The sequence below is a fragment of the Hemitrygon akajei genome, chromosome 6 (genome assembly GCF_048418815.1).
Source record: "Hemitrygon akajei chromosome 6, sHemAka1.3, whole genome shotgun sequence".
Classification (NCBI taxonomy): Eukaryota; Metazoa; Chordata; class Chondrichthyes; order Myliobatiformes; family Dasyatidae; genus Hemitrygon; species Hemitrygon akajei.
The window spans coordinates 114479623-114498404 of NC_133129.1; the positions used below are offsets into that span (position 1 = coordinate 114479623).

General features: G+C 42.3%; 1 protein-coding gene across 1 annotated transcript in view; it reads right to left on the reverse strand.

The window, feature by feature from the left end:
* LOC140729837 (mucin-6-like) overlaps positions 1 to 18782 on the reverse strand; it is a 432642-nt gene that overhangs the window by 124009 nt on the left and 289851 nt on the right. The window contains exons 18-21 of the mRNA XM_073050050.1: positions 12162 to 12188; positions 5242 to 5292; positions 2446 to 2475; positions 1667 to 1696 (exon numbers count right to left, since the gene is read on the reverse strand). Coding sequence (XP_072906151.1) covers positions 1667 to 1696; positions 2446 to 2475; positions 5242 to 5292; positions 12162 to 12188 — 138 coding nt within the window. The remainder of the gene's footprint in view (positions 1 to 1666; positions 1697 to 2445; positions 2476 to 5241; positions 5293 to 12161; positions 12189 to 18782) is intronic.

Below are 18782 nucleotides of genomic sequence, written 5' to 3' on the forward strand. Positions count from 1 at the left end.
CCTCTTCAGTGTCAGTACATCCTTTCTAAAAGAAAGAGCACAAAACTGCTCACAATATTCCAAGTGAGGACTCACTAGTTCTTTATAAAGCCTCAACATTACATTCTTGCCTTTATATTCTCTTGAAATGAATGCTAACATTGCATTTGCCTTCCTTACCATCAACTCAATCTGCAAATTAACCTATAAGGAATCTTGTGCAAGGACTCCACAGACCCTTTGTGTCTCGATTTTTGAATTTTATCTTCATTTAGAAAATAGTCTACACTTTTATTTCTTTTACCAAAGAGCATGACCAAAGCATGACACTGTATTCCAACTGCCATTTCTTTGCTCGTTCATTTTCATAGATGATAAGGTGCCACAAATGAGGCTGCTTAACGAGATAGAATCCTGTGGCATTGCAGGAAAGATACTGGTATGGATGAGAAATGGCTGACAGGCAGGAGGCAGTGAGTGGAAATAAAAGGGGCCTTTTTGGTTGGCTGCCAGTGACTAGTCCTGTTCCTCAGGGGTCAATATTAGGACTGCTACTTTTCACATTGTTTGTCAGTGATTTGAATAATGGAATTGATGGCTTTGTGGCAAAGTTTGCGGTTGATACAAAGATAACTGGAGCTGAGGAAGCAATATGATTGCAGCAGGACTTAGACAAATTGGAAAAATGGGCAAACAAGTGGCAGAATAAATACAGGGATGGGAAATGTATGATAATGCATTTTAGTAAAGGGAACAATATTGTAGACTATTATCTAAATGGGGAGAAGGTTCAAACATCAGAAGTGCAGAGGAACTTGGGAGACATCGTCCAAGACTCCCAGAAGGTTAATTTACAGGTTGAGTCTGTAGTAAAGAAGGCAAATGCAATGTTGCCGTTAATTTCAAGGGGACTAGAATCTAAAAGCAAGGAGATGATGCTGAGCATTTAAAAGGCACTAGTCAGATTGCACTTGGAGTTTTGTCAATTGTTTTGGGCCCCTTATCTCAGAACGGATGTGTTGTCATTGGAGAGAGTCCAGAGGAGGTTCACGATGATTTTGGGAATGAAGGGGTTAACATATGAGGAGCGTTTGGCAGCTTTGAGCCTGTACTCACTGGAATTTATAAGAATGGGGGAGGGAATCTCATTGAAACCTATGGAATATTGAAAGGACTAGATAGGATGAATATGAGGAGGATATTTCCTATCATGGGGGTATCTAGAACTGGAGGGCACAGCCTCAAAATTGAAGAGTGACCTTTTAGAATGGAGGTACAGATGAATTTTTTTAGCCAGAGAGTAGTGAATCTGTGGAATGCTCTGCCACAGACAGTGGTGGAGGCCAAATTCATGGGTATATTTAAAGCGGAAGTTGATCGTTTCCTGATCGGTCAGGGCATCAAAGAATATGGCGAGAAGGCAGGTGCATGGGGTTGAGAGTGATCCAGGATCAGCCATGATGGAATGGCAGAGCAGACTCAATGGGCTGAAGGGCCTAGTTATACTCTAATATCTTCTTGTGGTCTTGTGCTCCTGACCTGCTGAGCTCCTCCAATGTTTTGTGGGTTTTGCATTCTTGACATTGCCCTGCCAGTCATGATGTTCAAAAGCACAAAAATACATTAGTATGGTAGATTTTGTGATTGTTAAATGTGACCACATTCCTGTATTTTTGACAGTTTATACCTGATGTTGTGATTGGAGTTGGTGTCGATCCTGGATTAAAGAGAGATGAAACAGTAAGTTCAAATAATTCAATTCCATCAATGTCTGGTGAAGATATTAATGAATGATTGGATTGAGACATGCAGTGACTTTTGTGGTTCGTGCAAAATGCTTCAATATTTGTTTCTGATGTGGTTGTTAATGGGATCGAGGATGTTGTTGGTGTTCTGGCTGGAAACCGAATTGTCGGCTTAGTTAAGGAAGTTTCTGAGCAATTCCATCCGTGTTCTGCAGGAGATTCACAGAATTTGAACAAAGAACTCATTTTGTATCTGTTGCTGAAGTTTGTGTCAGTGTGAAGTGTACAATCTCATCACAGTGTGATTGATCGCAGAATGCCTTTTCTCATGTAACCTTCTCGGTCTGTATGGTCACCACACTGAGGATATGTTAAAATGCACAGTAACTGTTTGGGTGTGAAAGGGAATACAGCAGGTAAAATGGTTGATGGAGATGCTTACACAATTTCAAACTGATTCTATGACTGATTTTCTTTCAAGGAGAATTTTACAACTCATTCTCAGTTCAATTTTTTGATTTGTAGTTTGCTTTCCTTTGCATTTTAGTTTGTCATTCTTTGTTTATATGGTTTTTTGGTAAATTATATTGTATTTTTTTATTTTTCCTGAAATACCTACAAGAAAATTTATCTTGGGGTCAAATATGGTAACATATACTAGATGTCCTTTAATAATAAATTTACTTTGAACTTTGAACTTCACATGAGGAAGAGTTTATACCTGTTATTAAAGTTCCAGTTGATGTTGACCCTGGAAAAGACAGAATTGAAACAATAAGCAAAGTCACATCAAATCTGGATTGGAACACACAGTAACATGTAAAGTTCACCCAAAATTATAAGTAATTTTTTATAAACTTAGCATCATAGTCACAGAAAAGTACAGTGCAGAAGCAGGCCCTTCAGCCCATCTAGTCCATGCTGAAACATTTAAGCTGCCTACTCCCATCGACCTGCACTGGGACCATAGCCCTCCATACCCCTACCATCCACGTACCCGTCCAAACCTCTTAAACATTGAAACGGAACTTGCATGCACCACTTGTGTTGGCAGCTCATTCCACACTTTCGTGACACTGAGTGAAAAAATACTCCGCTTAAATTTTTCGCCTTTCACCCTTAACCCATAACTTCTAGCTGTAGTCTCACCAAACTTCAGTGGAAAAGCCTGCTTGCATTTACCCTATCTATATCCCTCATAATTTTGTATACCTCTATCAAATCTCCCCTCAATCTTCTACGTTCCAAGAAAACCTATTTAATCTTTCCTTATAACTCAGGTCCTCCAGTCCCAACAACATCCTTGTAAATTTTCTCTGTACTCTTTCAATCTTATTTACATCGTTCCTGTAACATAACTTCAACATAACATCCCATCTCCTGTACTGAACTCTTTGATTTCGGAAGGCCAATGTGCCAAAAACTTTCTTAACAACCTGTGATGCCAATTTCACTGAATGATGGACCTGTATTCCCTGCTCCCTTTGTTCTACAACACTCCTCATTGCCCTACTGTTCACTGTATAAGATGCAGTTGATCCTGCAGTAGTACAACACTTCACCCTTGTCTGCATTAAATTCCATCTTCCGTTTTTCAGCCCATTTTGCCAGCTGATCCAGATCTGCTGCAAGCCATGATAGCTTTCCCTGCTGTCCACTACTCCCACAATCTTGGCGTCATACACAAATCTGCTGATCCAGTCAATCACATTATCATTCAGATCGTTGATATAGATGCATTAGACCCAGCACTGTTCTCTGTGGCACTCCACTAGTGACAGGCCTCCAATCAGAGATGCAAGCAGCTCCTACCACTCTCTGGCTTCTCGCTCAAAGCCAATTTACTACCTCGTCTTGAATGCCAAGTGACTGAACCTTCTTGACCAATCCCTCATGCGTGACCTTGTCAAATGCCTTGCTAAAGTTCACGTAGATAACATCAACTGCTTTGTCTTCATCAACTTTCCTGGTAACTTCCTTGAAAAACTCCACAAGTTTGGTTAGACATGACCTACCATGCACAAAGCCATGCTAACTATCCTTAATCAGTTATGTCTATCCAAATACTTAAATATCTAGTCCCTTAGAATACCTTCCAGTAACTCCCACTACTGGCATCAGGCTCATGTGCCTATAATTTCCTTTGTTGAGTGCTTTTCTTATGCAGTGGAACAAATATGACTATCTGGTACCTCACCTGTCACTAAGGATGAGTTAAATATCTTTGCTGGGGCCCTGACAATCTCTGGACTAGACTCCTGTAGGTTCCAAGGGAACACCTTGTCAGGTTCTGGGGATGAATACACCTTAATTTGCCTCAGAACATCAAGCACCTCCTCCTCTGTAATCTTTGTTGGGTCCATGAAGTAGATGCCGCTTTGCCTCACTTCTCTAGACACTGTTCATCTCTTGAGTAAATACAGGTGCAAAGATATCATTTAGGATCTCTTCCATCTGTTTTGGCTCCACACATGGATAACCATTCTTGTCTTCCAAAGGACCAATTTTGTCCCTTGCAGTTCTTTGCTCTTCACATAACTGTAGAATCCCTAAGGATTTTCTTTCATCTTGTCTGTTAGGGCAACCTCATGCTTTCTTTTTGTCCTCCAGATTTCTTTTTGCATTTTGCAAGTGTTCTTTTGCATTTCTCTACTCCATAAACACCTCATTTGTTGCTACCTGCCTATACCTGCTGTGTACCTCCTTTGGTTTTCTTAACCACGGCTTCAAAACCAAGATGTCCTTCACTTGTTATCTTCACCTTTTATTCTGACAGGCATGTAGAAGCTTTGTACTCTCATAATTTCACTTAAGTCCTTCCACTTCCTAAATACACCTTCGCCAGAAAACAACTTATGCCAATCCACATTTACTAAATCAATTCTGATACCATCAAAATTAGCCTTTTTCTAATTTAAAATCTCCACCCATGGACCAGATCTATCTTTTTGCAAACTTACTGTGAAACAAATGGAATTGTGATCACTGGATGTAAAGTGTTCCCCTACACAAACTTCTTTCATTCACCCTGTCTCATTCACTAATCGCAGATCCAGTAGAGCATGCTCTTCATTGGAATTTCTACATACTGATGAAGGAAACTTTCCTGAGCATATTTGACAAACTATCCCATCTAGTCCTTTTACAGTATTGGAGTCCCAATCTATATATTGAAAGTCAAAATCACCTACTAGAGCAATCTTAAGTTTCTTGCGACATCTGCAATTTTATTTATTTATTTATTTAATTTTTTTTTTATTTTTTTTTAACAAATTTTTCAGTTTAGCTGAGCAGGATACTAAATAATTCCATCGTTGTTGAATGTGGGAAAATTCAGTGTAAGTAATGGGTCAACAGCTTCCAGTGCCATCTCTGGAATGGGTGGAGTGTGAGCTGAACTGAATGGGTGAAACACGGATCCAGGACAGGCTCTGCAGTGGATCAGGAGTGTATCATTGCTGTTGTCATCCATTTCCATCACAGCTATCACCCTACTGCATTACAGCTGATCCCATACCTCTTGTTGTAGTTGAAGTAATTGTCAATGAAGGAAAGGTTACAACTGGTTCTGTAAGGATAGAAAGTAGAATTTCACTAGTATACTGACATCAAGTATATGGCCAATTACTTTATCAACTTGCATGTTTTTGGAACATAGAAAGCAATGGGAACATCAAGGAGTTTCCCTGGTGGTGACCAGGAGAACATACGAAATTCCTCACAGATAGCACCAGAGACATGATTCAATGTGAGTCACTGTGCAAATTGCCTATTTTTCATATCCCTAATTTTATCTAATTTACATTTAGTATCTCCTTTCGTAGTTGATGAACTTAATTAACACATACCTCTGGCGTTTTTCACTTAATGATTTCTGTATGTTGTGTGTGTTTGGAATGGCTTGATCTATTAAGTAACTTGATCTTTCTCATTTATCCTCAAATATTTTATCCGGATGGTTACTATGGATTGTCCTATTTGTAATAATGGATCGGTCCCCTGGCTCTAAAATAGGATCAGGCTTGGATTTACAGTAAGGTGGATATCTTTCATGTGTTTTTATTTTAAGGCAAGATTTTGGTGAATGACATCTGCCCTTGATAGTGCTGATTATTAATAGTATTATTACATTTTTTCTCAACTCAAGCTGGTAATTATGATTATTATTTTATTTTCCTCCTTTTCTCCCTTTTATTTGCACAGTTTGTTCTCTTTTCTACACTAGTTGTCTGCACATTTGGAGTGGTCTTTCATTGATTCTATTAAGGTTATTGAATTTGTTGAGTATGCCTGCAAGAAAATGAAATTCAGGGTTGTATATGGAGACATTTTTGTTCTTTGAGAATACATTTACTTTGCTTTACTTTACAATAGAAAAGGAGTGAAGGGGAGTGTGAGCTGGCTGGTGATATATGGATCCAGTTAAGGACTGGTGATGGGCAGATGTGGGATGACAGAGTAGGGATGGTGTCAGAAGCTGGAGACAATTGGTGTAAGTGACAAAGGACAGAGGATAGTGGAATCTCATTGGAGAAGAAGATGGAGCATAGAATTAAGATGGGAGGAGCGGAACCTAAACAATAAGTGTTTGATTGATAGGCAAGATGGAGGATGAGAAAGATGAATGGTGATGGGGCTGGTGTGAGAGCAGGAAGAACATGGGAGATCAGGATAAAAGAGGAAAGAAGGAAACTTCCTCCCTCCACTTCCTCATCCACGTCATTTATAAAAATCATGAAGAGTAAGGGTCCCAGAACAGATCTCTGAGGCACTCCACTGGTGACCGACCTCCATGCAGAATATGACTCGTCTACAACCACTCTTTGCCTTCTGTGGGAAAGCCAGTTCTTGATCCACAAAGCAATGTCCCCTTGGTCCAATGTCTCCTTACTTTTTCAATAAACCTTGCATAGGGTACCTCATCTATTGCCTTGCAGAAATCCATATACACTACATCTACTGCTCTTCCTTCATCAATGTGTTTAGGCACACCCTCAAAAAATTCAATCAGGCTCGTAAGGCATGACCTGCCCTTTACAAAGCCATGCTGACTAGTTCTAATCATATTATACCTCTCCAAATGTTCATAAATCCTGCCTCTCAGGATCTTCTCCATCAACTTACCAACCACTGAGGTAAGACTCACTGGTCTATAATTTCCTGAGCTATCTCTACTCCCTTTCTTGAATAAAAGAACAACATCTGCAACCCTCCAATCCTCCAGAACCTCTCCCGTCCCCATTGATTATGCAAAGATCAGCGCCAGAGGCTCAGCAATCTCCTCCCTTGCCTCCCACAGTAGCCTGGGGCATATTTTGTCCAGTCCCAGCAACTTATCCAACTTGATGCTTTCTGAAAGCTCCAGCACATCCTCTTTCTTAATGTCTACATGCTCAAGCTTTTCAGTCTGCGGCAAGTCATCACTACAATCACTAAGATCCTTTTCCATAGTGAATACTGCAGTAAAGTATTCATTAAGTACCTCTGCTATTTCCTCCAGTTCCATACACATTTTCCCACTGTCACATTTGATAGGTCCTATTCTTTCATGTCTTATCCTCTTGCTTTTCACATACTTGTAGAATGCCTTGGGGTTTTCCTTAATTCTGCCCGCCAAGGCCTTCTGATGGTCCCTTCTGGCTCTCCTAATTCCCTTCTTAAACTCCTTCCTAGTAGCCTTATAATCTTCTAGATCTCTAACATTACTTAGCTCTCTGAACCTTTTGTAAGCTTTTCTTCTTGACTAGATTTATTACAGCCCTTGTACACCACGGTTCCTGTACCCTACCATAACTTCCCTGTCTCATTGGAACGTACCTATACAGAGCTCTACACAAATAAACCCCTGAATATTTGCCACATTTCTTCTGTACTTTTCCCTGAGAACATCTGTTTCCAATTTAAGCCTCCAATTTCCTGCCTCATAGCCTCATAATTCCCCTTACTCCAATTAAACACTTTTCTAACTTGTCTGTTCCTATCTTTCTCCAATGCTATTGTAAAGGAGACAGGAGATCACAATCTCCAAAATACTCTCCCACCGAGAGACCTGACACCTGACCAGGTTCATTTCCCAATACCTAATCAAGTACAGCCTCTCCTCTTACAGGCTTATTTACATACTGTGTCAAGAAACCTTCTTGAACACACCTAACAAATTCCACCCCATCTAAACCCCTTGCTCTAGGGAGATGCCAATCGATATTTGGGAATTTAAAATCTCCCATCACAACAACTCTGTTATTATTACACCTTTCCAGGATCTGTATCCTTATCTGCTCCTTGATATCCCTGTTACTATTAGCCGGCCTATAAAAAAACATCCAGTAAAGTTATTGACCCCTTTCTGTTCCTAACCTCCACCCACAGAGACTCCGTAGACAATCCCTCCATGGCCATGTCCACCTTTTCTGCAGTCGTGACACTATCTCTGATCAACAGTTCCATGCCCCCACCTCTTTTCTGGAACATCTAAAACTCGGCATTTGAAGTAACCAATCCTGTCCCTGAGCCATCCAAGTCTCTGTAATGGCCACCACATCATATCTCCAAGTACTGATCTATGCTCTAAGCTCATCTGCTTTGTTCACAACACTCCTTGCATTAAAATAGACATATCTCAAGCCTTCAGTCTGAGCGTGTTACTTCTCTATCACCTGCCTCTTTTCCCTCTTGTACTGTCTACAAGCTTTCTCTATTTGTCAGCTAATCTCCTCTTCTCCAGTCTCTTCAGTTTGGTTCCCACCCCCCAACAAATCTAGTTTAAACTCTCCCCAGTTGCGTTAGCAAACCTTCTCGCCAAGATACTGGTCCCCCGGGATTCAAGTGCAACCCGTCTTTTTTGTACAGGTCACACCTGCCCCAAAAGAGGTCCCAATGATCCAGAATTCTGAATCCCAGCCTTCTGCTCCAATCCCTTAGCCACGCATTTATACTCCACCTCATTCTATTCCTATACTCACTGTCATGTGGCACAGGTAGTAATCCAGAGATTACTACCTTTGCGGTCCTGCTTCTCAACTGCCTTCCTAACTCCCTGTAGGCTGTTCTCAGGACCCCTTCCCTCTTCCTACCTATGTCATTGTTACCAATATGCACTACGACCTCGGGCTGTTCTCCCTCCCATCGCAGGATATCTTGGACGCGATCCAAAACATCCCCGACCCTGGCACCTGGGAGGCAAACTACCATCCAAGTTTCTTTCCTACGTCCACAGAATCGCCTGTCTGACCCCCTAACTATAGAGTCCCCTATCACTACTGCTTTCCTCTTCCCTTCCCTACCCTTTTGAGTCACAGGGCCAGACTCTGTGCCAGTGGCATGGCCACTGCCGCTTCCCCCAGGTAGGTTGCCTGTACTCAAACAGGAGTACTTATTGTCAAGGGGTACAGCCACAGGGGTACTCTCTAGTACCTGACTCTTCCCTTTCCCTCTCCTGACTGTGACCCACTTGTCTGTCTCTTGGCCCCAGTGTGACTACCTGCCTGTAACTCCTCTCTGTCATCTCCTCACTCTCTCTGACCAGGCGAAGGTCATTGAGCTGCATCTCCAGTTCCCTAACTTGGTCCCTCAGGAGCTGCAGCTCGACACACCTGGTGCAGATATGGCCGTCCGGGAGGCTGGGGGTCTCCAGGACCTCCCACATCTGACACTGAGCACAGAAAACTGGCCTCACATACATACTTCTTACCTCGCTTTGTCCTGTTACCAACTAATCCCATTGAGCCAAAGTCCTATCACTTTGCTGCCCGCTGGATATGGCGGCCTTCTTAAACCTTTTGCTCTTTACTGGCTGCCTGCGCAGTCTCACCTCTCTTTAACCTGAGTAGTTAAGAAAATCTCCCTTTACTCTGAAAAATCAGCAGTTCACTCGCAGCCTTCTTGCTCTGAACCCTCTCCAAAGAGGACATCAGGAGGGCTAATAGAGGGCATGAGACAAAAGGAAATCAAGTGAAGGAGAACCCCAAGAGCTCCTGCAGTTGCAGAATATCAAAAGCAAAAGGATAGCAAGGGACAAAATTGGCCCACTTGAATGTCAGCATGAACCTCTGTGCATAAAGCTGACAGACATGGTGGAGATCTGAAACGGATTTTTTGAAACTGCATTTACCCAGGAAACAGTCTATTGAACTAAGGCAAAATGGCAGTGAGGTCATGAACTTTATTTGGACTGCAAAGAAGGAGGTGCTTTTTGTTTTGAGACCAATTAGGGTGGATAAATCCTCAGGGCATGAAAGGCATCCACTTGTGGGACACTTGTGCAGAAATTGCAGGGGCCCTAGCAGAGGTATTTAAGATATCCTTACCAAGTGCCGGAGGTCTGGAGGATAGCTAATATTGTTCTGTTGTTTAAAAAGGGCTCTGAAATTGTGTTAGGAAATTATAAGCTCATGAACCTGTCATCAATAGTGGGTAAATTATTGAAAGGTATTCTAACAGATCTGGTTAGGGATAGTTAACATGGCTCTGTGCATGGTAGGTAATGTCTAACCAATCTTTTAGTGATTTTTTTTAGGACATTACCAGGAAAGTTGAAGAAGAAACAGTAGATGTTGCGTACATGGACTTTAGCAAGGCCTTTGACAAGGTTCTCCATGGAAATTTGGACAAGAGGTTCAGCCACTTGTCATTAAGGATGAGGTAGTACATTGGATTTGACAGTGGCTTCATAGGAGAAGTCAGAAAGTGGTAGTAGGTGCTCCCCCTTTGACTGGAGCACTGTGACTATTGATATGCTGCTGGGATTGTTGCTGGGTCTATTGTTGCTTGTCCTCTATATCAATGATCTGGATGATAATGGTAAATGGATTTTTCCACTGAGATTGAGTGAGATTAGAACTAGAGGTCATAGGTCAAGTGTGAAAGCTGAAATATTTAAGGGCAGCATTAGGGGAATGTCTTCACTCTGGGTGGTGTGAGTCTGGAATGACCTGCTAGTGGAAGTGGTGGATGTGGGCTTGATTTCAATATTGAAGAGAAATTTGAATGTACAAGGATGGGAGGTGTATGGATCAAGGTTGAAAAGTGAAATATTTAAGAGATACATGAGGGGGAACTTCTTCACTCAGAGTGGTGAGAGTGTGGAATGAGCTGACAGTGTATGATTTTAATATAAAAGAGAAATTTAGTTAAGTATATCGATGGGATGGCCATGGTCCAGGGAAGGGTTGATGGGACTGGGCAGAATAAGAGGTTTGCACTGACCAGATGAGCCAAAAAGCCTATTTCTCTGCTGTAGTGTTCTAAGATTTTATTACTCTAAATATCCCTGGAATTCATCTTCCCAGAAAACACATTCATCATTTTCCTGTTACTGAAGTTGAGAAGTTCATGTGAATACATAGACTGTAAAATCATTCCATCAACTCCCAATGCAAAAAACCAGATCTGAAGCCATTGACTGCAAGCTTCAGATATAGATTGTGCATTTCCAATTTAAAGTCCATCCATTTGGCATAGTTAATTTCCTACCTGTTAGTCTTAGTTTTTATCTTGGCTGGAAAGAATAGAACAGATTAGTGTTTTGGGGTTAACAGGATACTCCCATCAACACCAAAAGCAGAACTCCAATAGACATCAAGTGTTCTATCTCAGAGCACCTAGTCATGTAAAGAGGTGACTTCAACCAAAAATATATCTGTTAATCTGATGAGGCTAATAGAATCCAAGTGAATGTGGGTTAATGGGTGTTTTTGTGATTGGAGATCTTTATTCAGCAGAATTTCACAAGACACTACACTTGGCTGCTTGCTTTATGTGGAATTTATGCGTACATTAGTTTTAAATAGAGGGGTTACTGTTATGAAGTTTCTCAATGGTCCAATATTAACAGGTGAGGGACAGCAGGTACTTGTCTGTAAGCTGGTATCAAATAGTTGGTTGGGAATGGCCCCTCAAAGCATGATAAGTGATAGAGTTAAGACATATACTGAAGAGCATTTTCAGAGAATTACAGAGTCAATACAACACAGAAACAGACCCCTCTGGCCTGCTATATTGTAAATCATCAACTAGCCATGTGGAATAATTCTATATGCCTGCACTTAGTCCATAAAGTGGCAATACAAGTACTCATGGCCATGAATCTCTTATGGTAGTGCATTAGATGGCATTTCCATCAACCTGTTGAAGAAGTGAATGGTTCTATGCACCACATTGCAGGGTGGATGTGATAACATAGATGAGGATATTGGATGGGTTGATACTGGCTGGTACTTCATTCACTTGCCCTGACTCATTTCACAACAATAGGTCATGTTGCCCCTCTCTACTGTGCCAACTCTATATCACTTGAGAAATATTGATTGTATCCTTCTGAAATAGAGGTAACATTTCCAATCTCTCATTCTTTAAAACCGAACTCATTACTATGCTCTGGAAGCATCTGTCACTCATCTGTTCACCCATTTGCACAAAGTAAAAGAATTCACTGCTTACTTCCACTGGGGCCACCTTCATTAAATCCTGAAAAAAGATGGGAGTAGGGTATAAGTGAATATAACTATGTACTAGTTATTAATTTATTATCATGTGGCTATGGTTCCTTGCTGTCCAAGGAAGTCCCTTTGAACAACAAGATTTCCCAACTGGTCTTTATTTAAAAAGGAATTCAGCATTAAGCTGTGGAAAGTATGTTTATGTGACCAGTTCAGTCTGGTTAGCAGTGTAGTACTTGTATTATTTGGACAAAACAACATTGGTGTTGCAGGTAGACAGGGCGATGAAGAAGACTTTTGGCACACAGCTTTCATGCGTCAAAGCGATTAGCACTAGACTTGTAATGTTATGTTGTCTTTGCACACGATCTTGCTGTGGCTGCGTTTGGACTGTTGTGTTCAGTTCTGGCTGCCCTGCAGTAGGAATTTTGCCTAAAGTACAGATCAGAGTTATGAGGAGCTTGCCAGGACTGGACGGACAAAGATGTTGGGAAAGGTTGAGAGGTTGAGACTATTTCCATTGAAATGTAGGAGAATGAAGGGTGATCTTAGAGAGGCATATGGAGGATGCAGGCACATATTCTTTTTCCCCCAGAGTTGGTGAATCAATAACTAGAAGCCATACATTTAAGGGTGATGGCAGAGTTTCTTCACGTTAGTACAGTTAGAACAGTAGGGATGCTGGACATGACAGTTGAATGCTCCTCTTGTGAGATGTGGGAAGGCAGGAAGACATCCTGTGGCCCCTGACGACTACAGTTGCGAGAAGTGCATCCAGCTGTTAAGGAGCTGGAACTGTATGAACTCCGGATCATTCACAGGGGTTGATACAGATGTAGTTACTCCCGAGGTGTAAGACACAGGAAACTTGGTGACAGTCAGGAATGGGAAAGGGGTTAAACAGCCAGTGTAAAGTGCCCCAGTGACTATCCTCCTCAACAACAGGTATTTTGGATACTGTTGTGGGGGATGACCTAGCCATGGAAAGTCACAGCAGTCAGGTCTCTGGTTCTGAGTCTGGCAGAAGGGAAGAGGGGAGAAGAGGCACACTGTGATGATAGGGGAATCGTTACGAGAACAGAAAGGAGATTCTGTGAATGAGAACAAGATTTACGGATGACATATTGTCTCCCAAGTGCCAGGGTCCGAGACATCTTGGATTGAGTTCTCAGCATTCTTAAGTGGGAGGGTGAGCAGCTAGAGGCCGTGGCCCATGTGGGTATCAATGACATGGGTAGGAAAAGAAACAAAGGTCTGCAAAGTGAGTTCAGGGAGTTAGATGCCAAGTTAAAGAACAGAATCTCTAGGGTTGCAGTCTCAGGATTGCTACCCATGCCGTGTGTTAGTGAGGCCAGAAATGGGAAGATCATACAGTTTAACATGCGGCTAAGGAGTTTGTGTAGGAGGAATAGCGGTAGGACCTATACAAAGGGGACAGTTTGCACCTGAATTAGAGGGGGGGGGGAGCTAATATTCTAGTGGGAAGGTTTGCTAGTGTTGCATGGAGTGGGGGAGGGGGTTGTTTAAACTGGAGGATGGGAAGCAGTGTGGAGAAGCTGTGGAGACATGTTGTTAATACCTCAGACAAAATAATGGATCAAAAGGAAGAGCATGGTGCGACTAATATCTTGAGCAGTGTATATTACAATGCAATATGTACCGTAGGAAAGGCAGATGAGCCTGTATCCACACATGGAATTGTGATATTGTAGTCATTAGTGAGACTTAGTTGCAGGAGGGGCAGGACTGGCAGCTCAATGTTCTAGGGTTCCATTGTTTTAGACGTGACATTAAGGGATTAAAGGTGGAGAGGTGGTGTTACAAGTCAGAGACTTTATGGGTGGAACTGTAGAATAAAAAGGTATGACCATGTCAATGTGGCTATATTATGGGCCACCCAACAGTCAGCAGGATTTAGAGGAACAAATGTGTAGAGAAATCGCAGACTGTTGCAAGAAATACAAGGCTGTTAGAGTAAACACGAGGAAATCTGCAGATGCTGGAAATTCAAACAACACACACAAAATGCTGGTGGAACACAGCAAACCAGGCAGCATCTATAAGGAGAAGCGCTGTCGACATTTCGGGCCGAGACCCTTCGTCAGGACTAACTGAAAGGAAAGATACTAAGAGATTTGTAAGTAGGAGGGGGAGGGGGAAATGTGAAATGATAGGAGAAGACTGGAGGGGGAGGGATGAAGCTAAGAGCTGGAAAGGTGATTGGCGAAAGTGATACAGAGCTGGAGAAGGGAAAGGATCATGGGACGGGAGGCCTCGGGAGAAAGAAAGGGGGAGTGGGGGAGCACCAGAGGGAGATGGAGAACAGGCAGAGTGATGGGAAGAGAGAGAGAGAAAAAACAACTAAATATGTCAGGGATGGGGTAAGCAGGGGAGGAGGGGCATTAACAGAAGTTAGAGAAGTCATCAGGTTGGAGGCTACCCAGCTGGTATATAAGGTGTTGTTCCTCCAACCTGAGTGTGGCTTCATCTTGACAGTAGAGGAAGCCATGGATAGACATATCAGAATGGGAATGGGATGTGGAATTAAAATATGTGGCCACTGGGAGATCCTGCTTTCTCTGGCGGACCGAGCGCAGGTGTTCAGCGAAACGGTCTCCCAGTCTGCGTCAGGTCTCACCAATATATAAAAGGCCACACCAGGAGCACCGGACGCAGTATAGCAGTATAGAGTATACAGTATAGAGTAGAGTACTGTAAAATGACTAGATGGGATAGAGTTTGTCAAATGTGTTCAGGAAAGTTTCCTTAATCAGTACATTAAATTCCCAATGAAAGGGTGTGATACTTGATCTGCTTTTAGGTAATGAGACAGGGCAGGTGACAGAAGTTTGTGTAGAGGAACACTTTGTATCTAGTGACCATAATACCATTAGTCTCAAGGTAAATATGGAAAAAGATAGGCTTTGTCCACAGGTTAATATTCTAAATTGGAGAAAGGCCAATTTTGATGCTATCAGAAAGGATCTGGCAAGTGTGGCACAGGCTGTCTTCTGACAAAAGTGTACTTGGTAAGTGTGAGGCCTTCAAAAGTAAAATTTTGAAAGTACAGGGTTTGTATGTGCTTGTCAGATGAAAATATAAAGATAATAGTTTCAGGGAACCTTGGATTTCAAGAGATAATCAAGAGAGGCCCTGGTTAAGAAAAAAAAGGTCCATAGCAAGTAGGAACAAATGTGGTGCTTATGGAGTATAAAACATGCAAGAGAACACTTAAAGAAATCAGGAGGGCTAAAACAAGGCATGAGGTTGCCCTAGCAGACAAAGTGAAGGAGAATCCCAACAGATTCTAGAGATATGATAAAAGCAAAAAGATTGCAGGGATAAAACTGGCCCTCTGTATGATCTGTGCATAGAGTCAAAAGAGATGGGGAAGATCTTAAATGGAGTTTTTGCATCTGTATTTGCTCAGGAGTTGGACACAGAGTTTATATAAGTGAGGCAAAGCAGCAGAAAGGCAATGCACTCTATGAGGATTACAGAGGAAGAGGTGTTTGCTGTCCTAAGGCAAATTAGGGTGGATAAATTCCCAGGGCCTGATGAGCTGCTCCCTCAGACACTGTGGGAGGCAAGTACAGAAATTGCAGGGGCCTTAGCAGAGATATTTAAATCATCCTTAGCAACAGGTGAGGTACCGGAGGATTGGAGGATAGCTAATATTGTTCTGCTGCTTAAGAAAGGTTATAAGAATAAACAAGGAAAGTATAGGCCAGTGAGCCTGACATCAGTAGTGAGAAAATTATTGGAAGGTATTTTGAGAGACCACATATAAGTATTTGTATAGACATGGACTGATTAGTGATAGTTAGTATGACTTTGTGCATGGTAGGCCATGTTTAACCAATCGTCTAGTTTTTTGAGGAAGTTACCAGGAAAGCAAAGCAGTGGATGTTGTCTACATGGAGTTTAGCAAGGCACTTGAGAAGGTCCGGTATAGGAAGTTGGTGTGGAAGGTTCAGTCGCTCAGTATTCAAGATGAGGTAGTAAATTCAATTAGACATTGGCTTTGTGGGAGAAGCCAGAGGAGGCCTGTGACTAGTGGAGTGCCGCAGGGACTGGTCCTGGGTCTTTTGTCATCTAGATAGATGTTTGTCATCTATATCAACAATCTGGATGATAATGTGCTTACTGGATCAGTAAATTTGAGGGTGACACCAAGATTGGAGGTGTAGTGGACAGTGAGGAAGATTATCAGAATTTACAGGTGTATCTAGACGGGCTGGAAAATAGGCTGAAAAATGGTAGATGGAATTTAATGCAGACAAGTGCGAGGTGTTGCATATCATAGAAACATAGAAAAGCTACAGCACAATACAGGCCCTCCAGCCCACAAAGTTGTGCTGAACATGTCCCTACCTTAGAAATTACTAGGCTTATCTATAGCCCTCTATTTTACTAAACACCATGTACCTATCTAAAAGCGTCTTAAAAGACCCTATCGCATCCGCCTCCACCACCGTTGCCGGCAGCCCATTCCACGCACTCACCCCTCTCTGAGTAAAAAACTTACCCCTGACATCTCCACTGTAACTACTCCCCAGCACCTTAAAGCTGTGGCAACCATTTTAGCCCTGGGAAAAAGCCTCTCATCATCGTACACCTCTATCAGGTCACCTCTTATCCTCCGTTGCTCCAAGGAGAAAAGGCCAAGTTCACTCAACCTATTCTCATAAGGCATGCTCCCCAATCCAGGCAACATCCTTGTAAATCTCCTCTGCACCCTTTCTATGGGTTCCACATCCTTCCTGTAGTGAGGCGACCAGAACTGAGCACAGTACTCCAAGTGGGGTCTGACCAGGGTCCTATATAGCCGCAACATGACCTCTCTGCTCCTAAATTCAGTTACATGATTGATGAAGGCCAATACACCATACACCTTTTTAAACACAGAGTCAACCTGCTCAGCTGCTTTGAGCATCCCACACACTCGGACCCCAAGCTCCCACTGAACCTCCACACTGCCAAAAGTCTTACCAATAATACTATATTCTACCATCATATTTGACCTACCAAAATTAACCACTTCATACTTACCTGGGTTGAACTCCATCTGCCACTTCTCAGCCCAGTTTTCCATCCTATCAATGTCCTGCTGTAACCTCTGATGGCCCTCCACACTAACCACAACACCTCTAACCTTTGTGTCATCAGCCAATTTACTAACCCATCCCTCCGCTTCCTCATCCAGGTCATTTATAAAAATCACGAAGAGTAAGGGTCCCAGAACAGATCTCTGAGGCACTCCATTGGTGACTGACCTCCATGCAGAATATGACTCATCTACAACCACTCTTTGCCTTCTGTGGGTAAGCCAGTTCTGGATCCACAAAGCAATATCCCCTTGGACCCCATGCCTCCTTTCTTTCTCAGTAAGCCTTGCATGCCTATAAAATGCCTTGCTGAAATCCATATACACTACATCTACTTCTCTCCCTTCATCAATGTGTTTAGTCACAACCTCAAAAAATTCAATCAGGCTCGTAAAGCATGACCTGCCCTTGACAAAGCCATGCTGACTACTCTTAATCATATTATGCCTCTCCAAATATTCATAAATCCTGCCTCAGGGTCTTTTCCATCAACTTACAACCACTGAGGTAAACTCACTGAGCTATCTCTACTTCCTTTCTTGAATAAAGGAACAACATCCGCAACCCTCCAATCCTCTGGAACCTCTCCTGTCCCCATTGATGATGCAAAGATCATCACCAGAGGCTCAGCAATTGCCTCCCTCGCCTTCCACAGTAGCCTGGGGTACATTTTGTTCGGTCCCCATGACTTATCCAACTTGATGTTTAACAAAAGCTCCAGCACATCCTCTTTCTTAATATCTACATGCTCAAGCTTTTCAGTCTGCTGCAAGTCAACACTACAATCACTAAGATCCTTTTCCATAGTGAATACTGAAGTAAAGTATTCATTAAGTACCTCTGCTATTTCCTCCAGTTCCATACACACTTTCCCACTGTCACACTTGATAGGTCCTATTCTTTCATGTCTTATCCTCTTGTTCTTCACATACTTGTAGAATGCCTTGGGGTTTTCCTTAATTCTGCCCGCCAATGCCTTCTCATGGCCCCTTCTGGCTCTCCTAATTTCCTTCTTAAGCTCCTTCATGCTAGCCTTATAATCTTCTAGATCGTTAACATTACCTAGCTCTCTGAACCTTTTGTAAGCTTTTCTTTAATTGACTAGATTTATTACAGCCTTTGTACACCATGGTTCCTGCACCTTACCATAACTACCCTATCTGTTTGGAACTCTACACAAATATTTGCCACATTGCCCTGAATATTTGCCACATTTCTTCCATATTTTCCATGAGAACATCTGTTTCCAATTTAAGCCTCCAATTTCCTGCCTGATAGCCTCATAATTCCCTTTACTCCAATCTCGACAACTCTGTTATTATTACACCTTTCCAGGATCTGTTTCCGTATCTGCTCCTCGATATCCCTGTTACTATTAGGCGGCCTATAAAAAACATCCAGTAGAGTTATTGACTCCTTCCTGTTCCTAACCTCCACCCACAGAGACTCCGTAGACAATCCCTCCATGGCGTCCACCTTTTCTGCAACTGTGACACTATCTCTGAACAACAGTG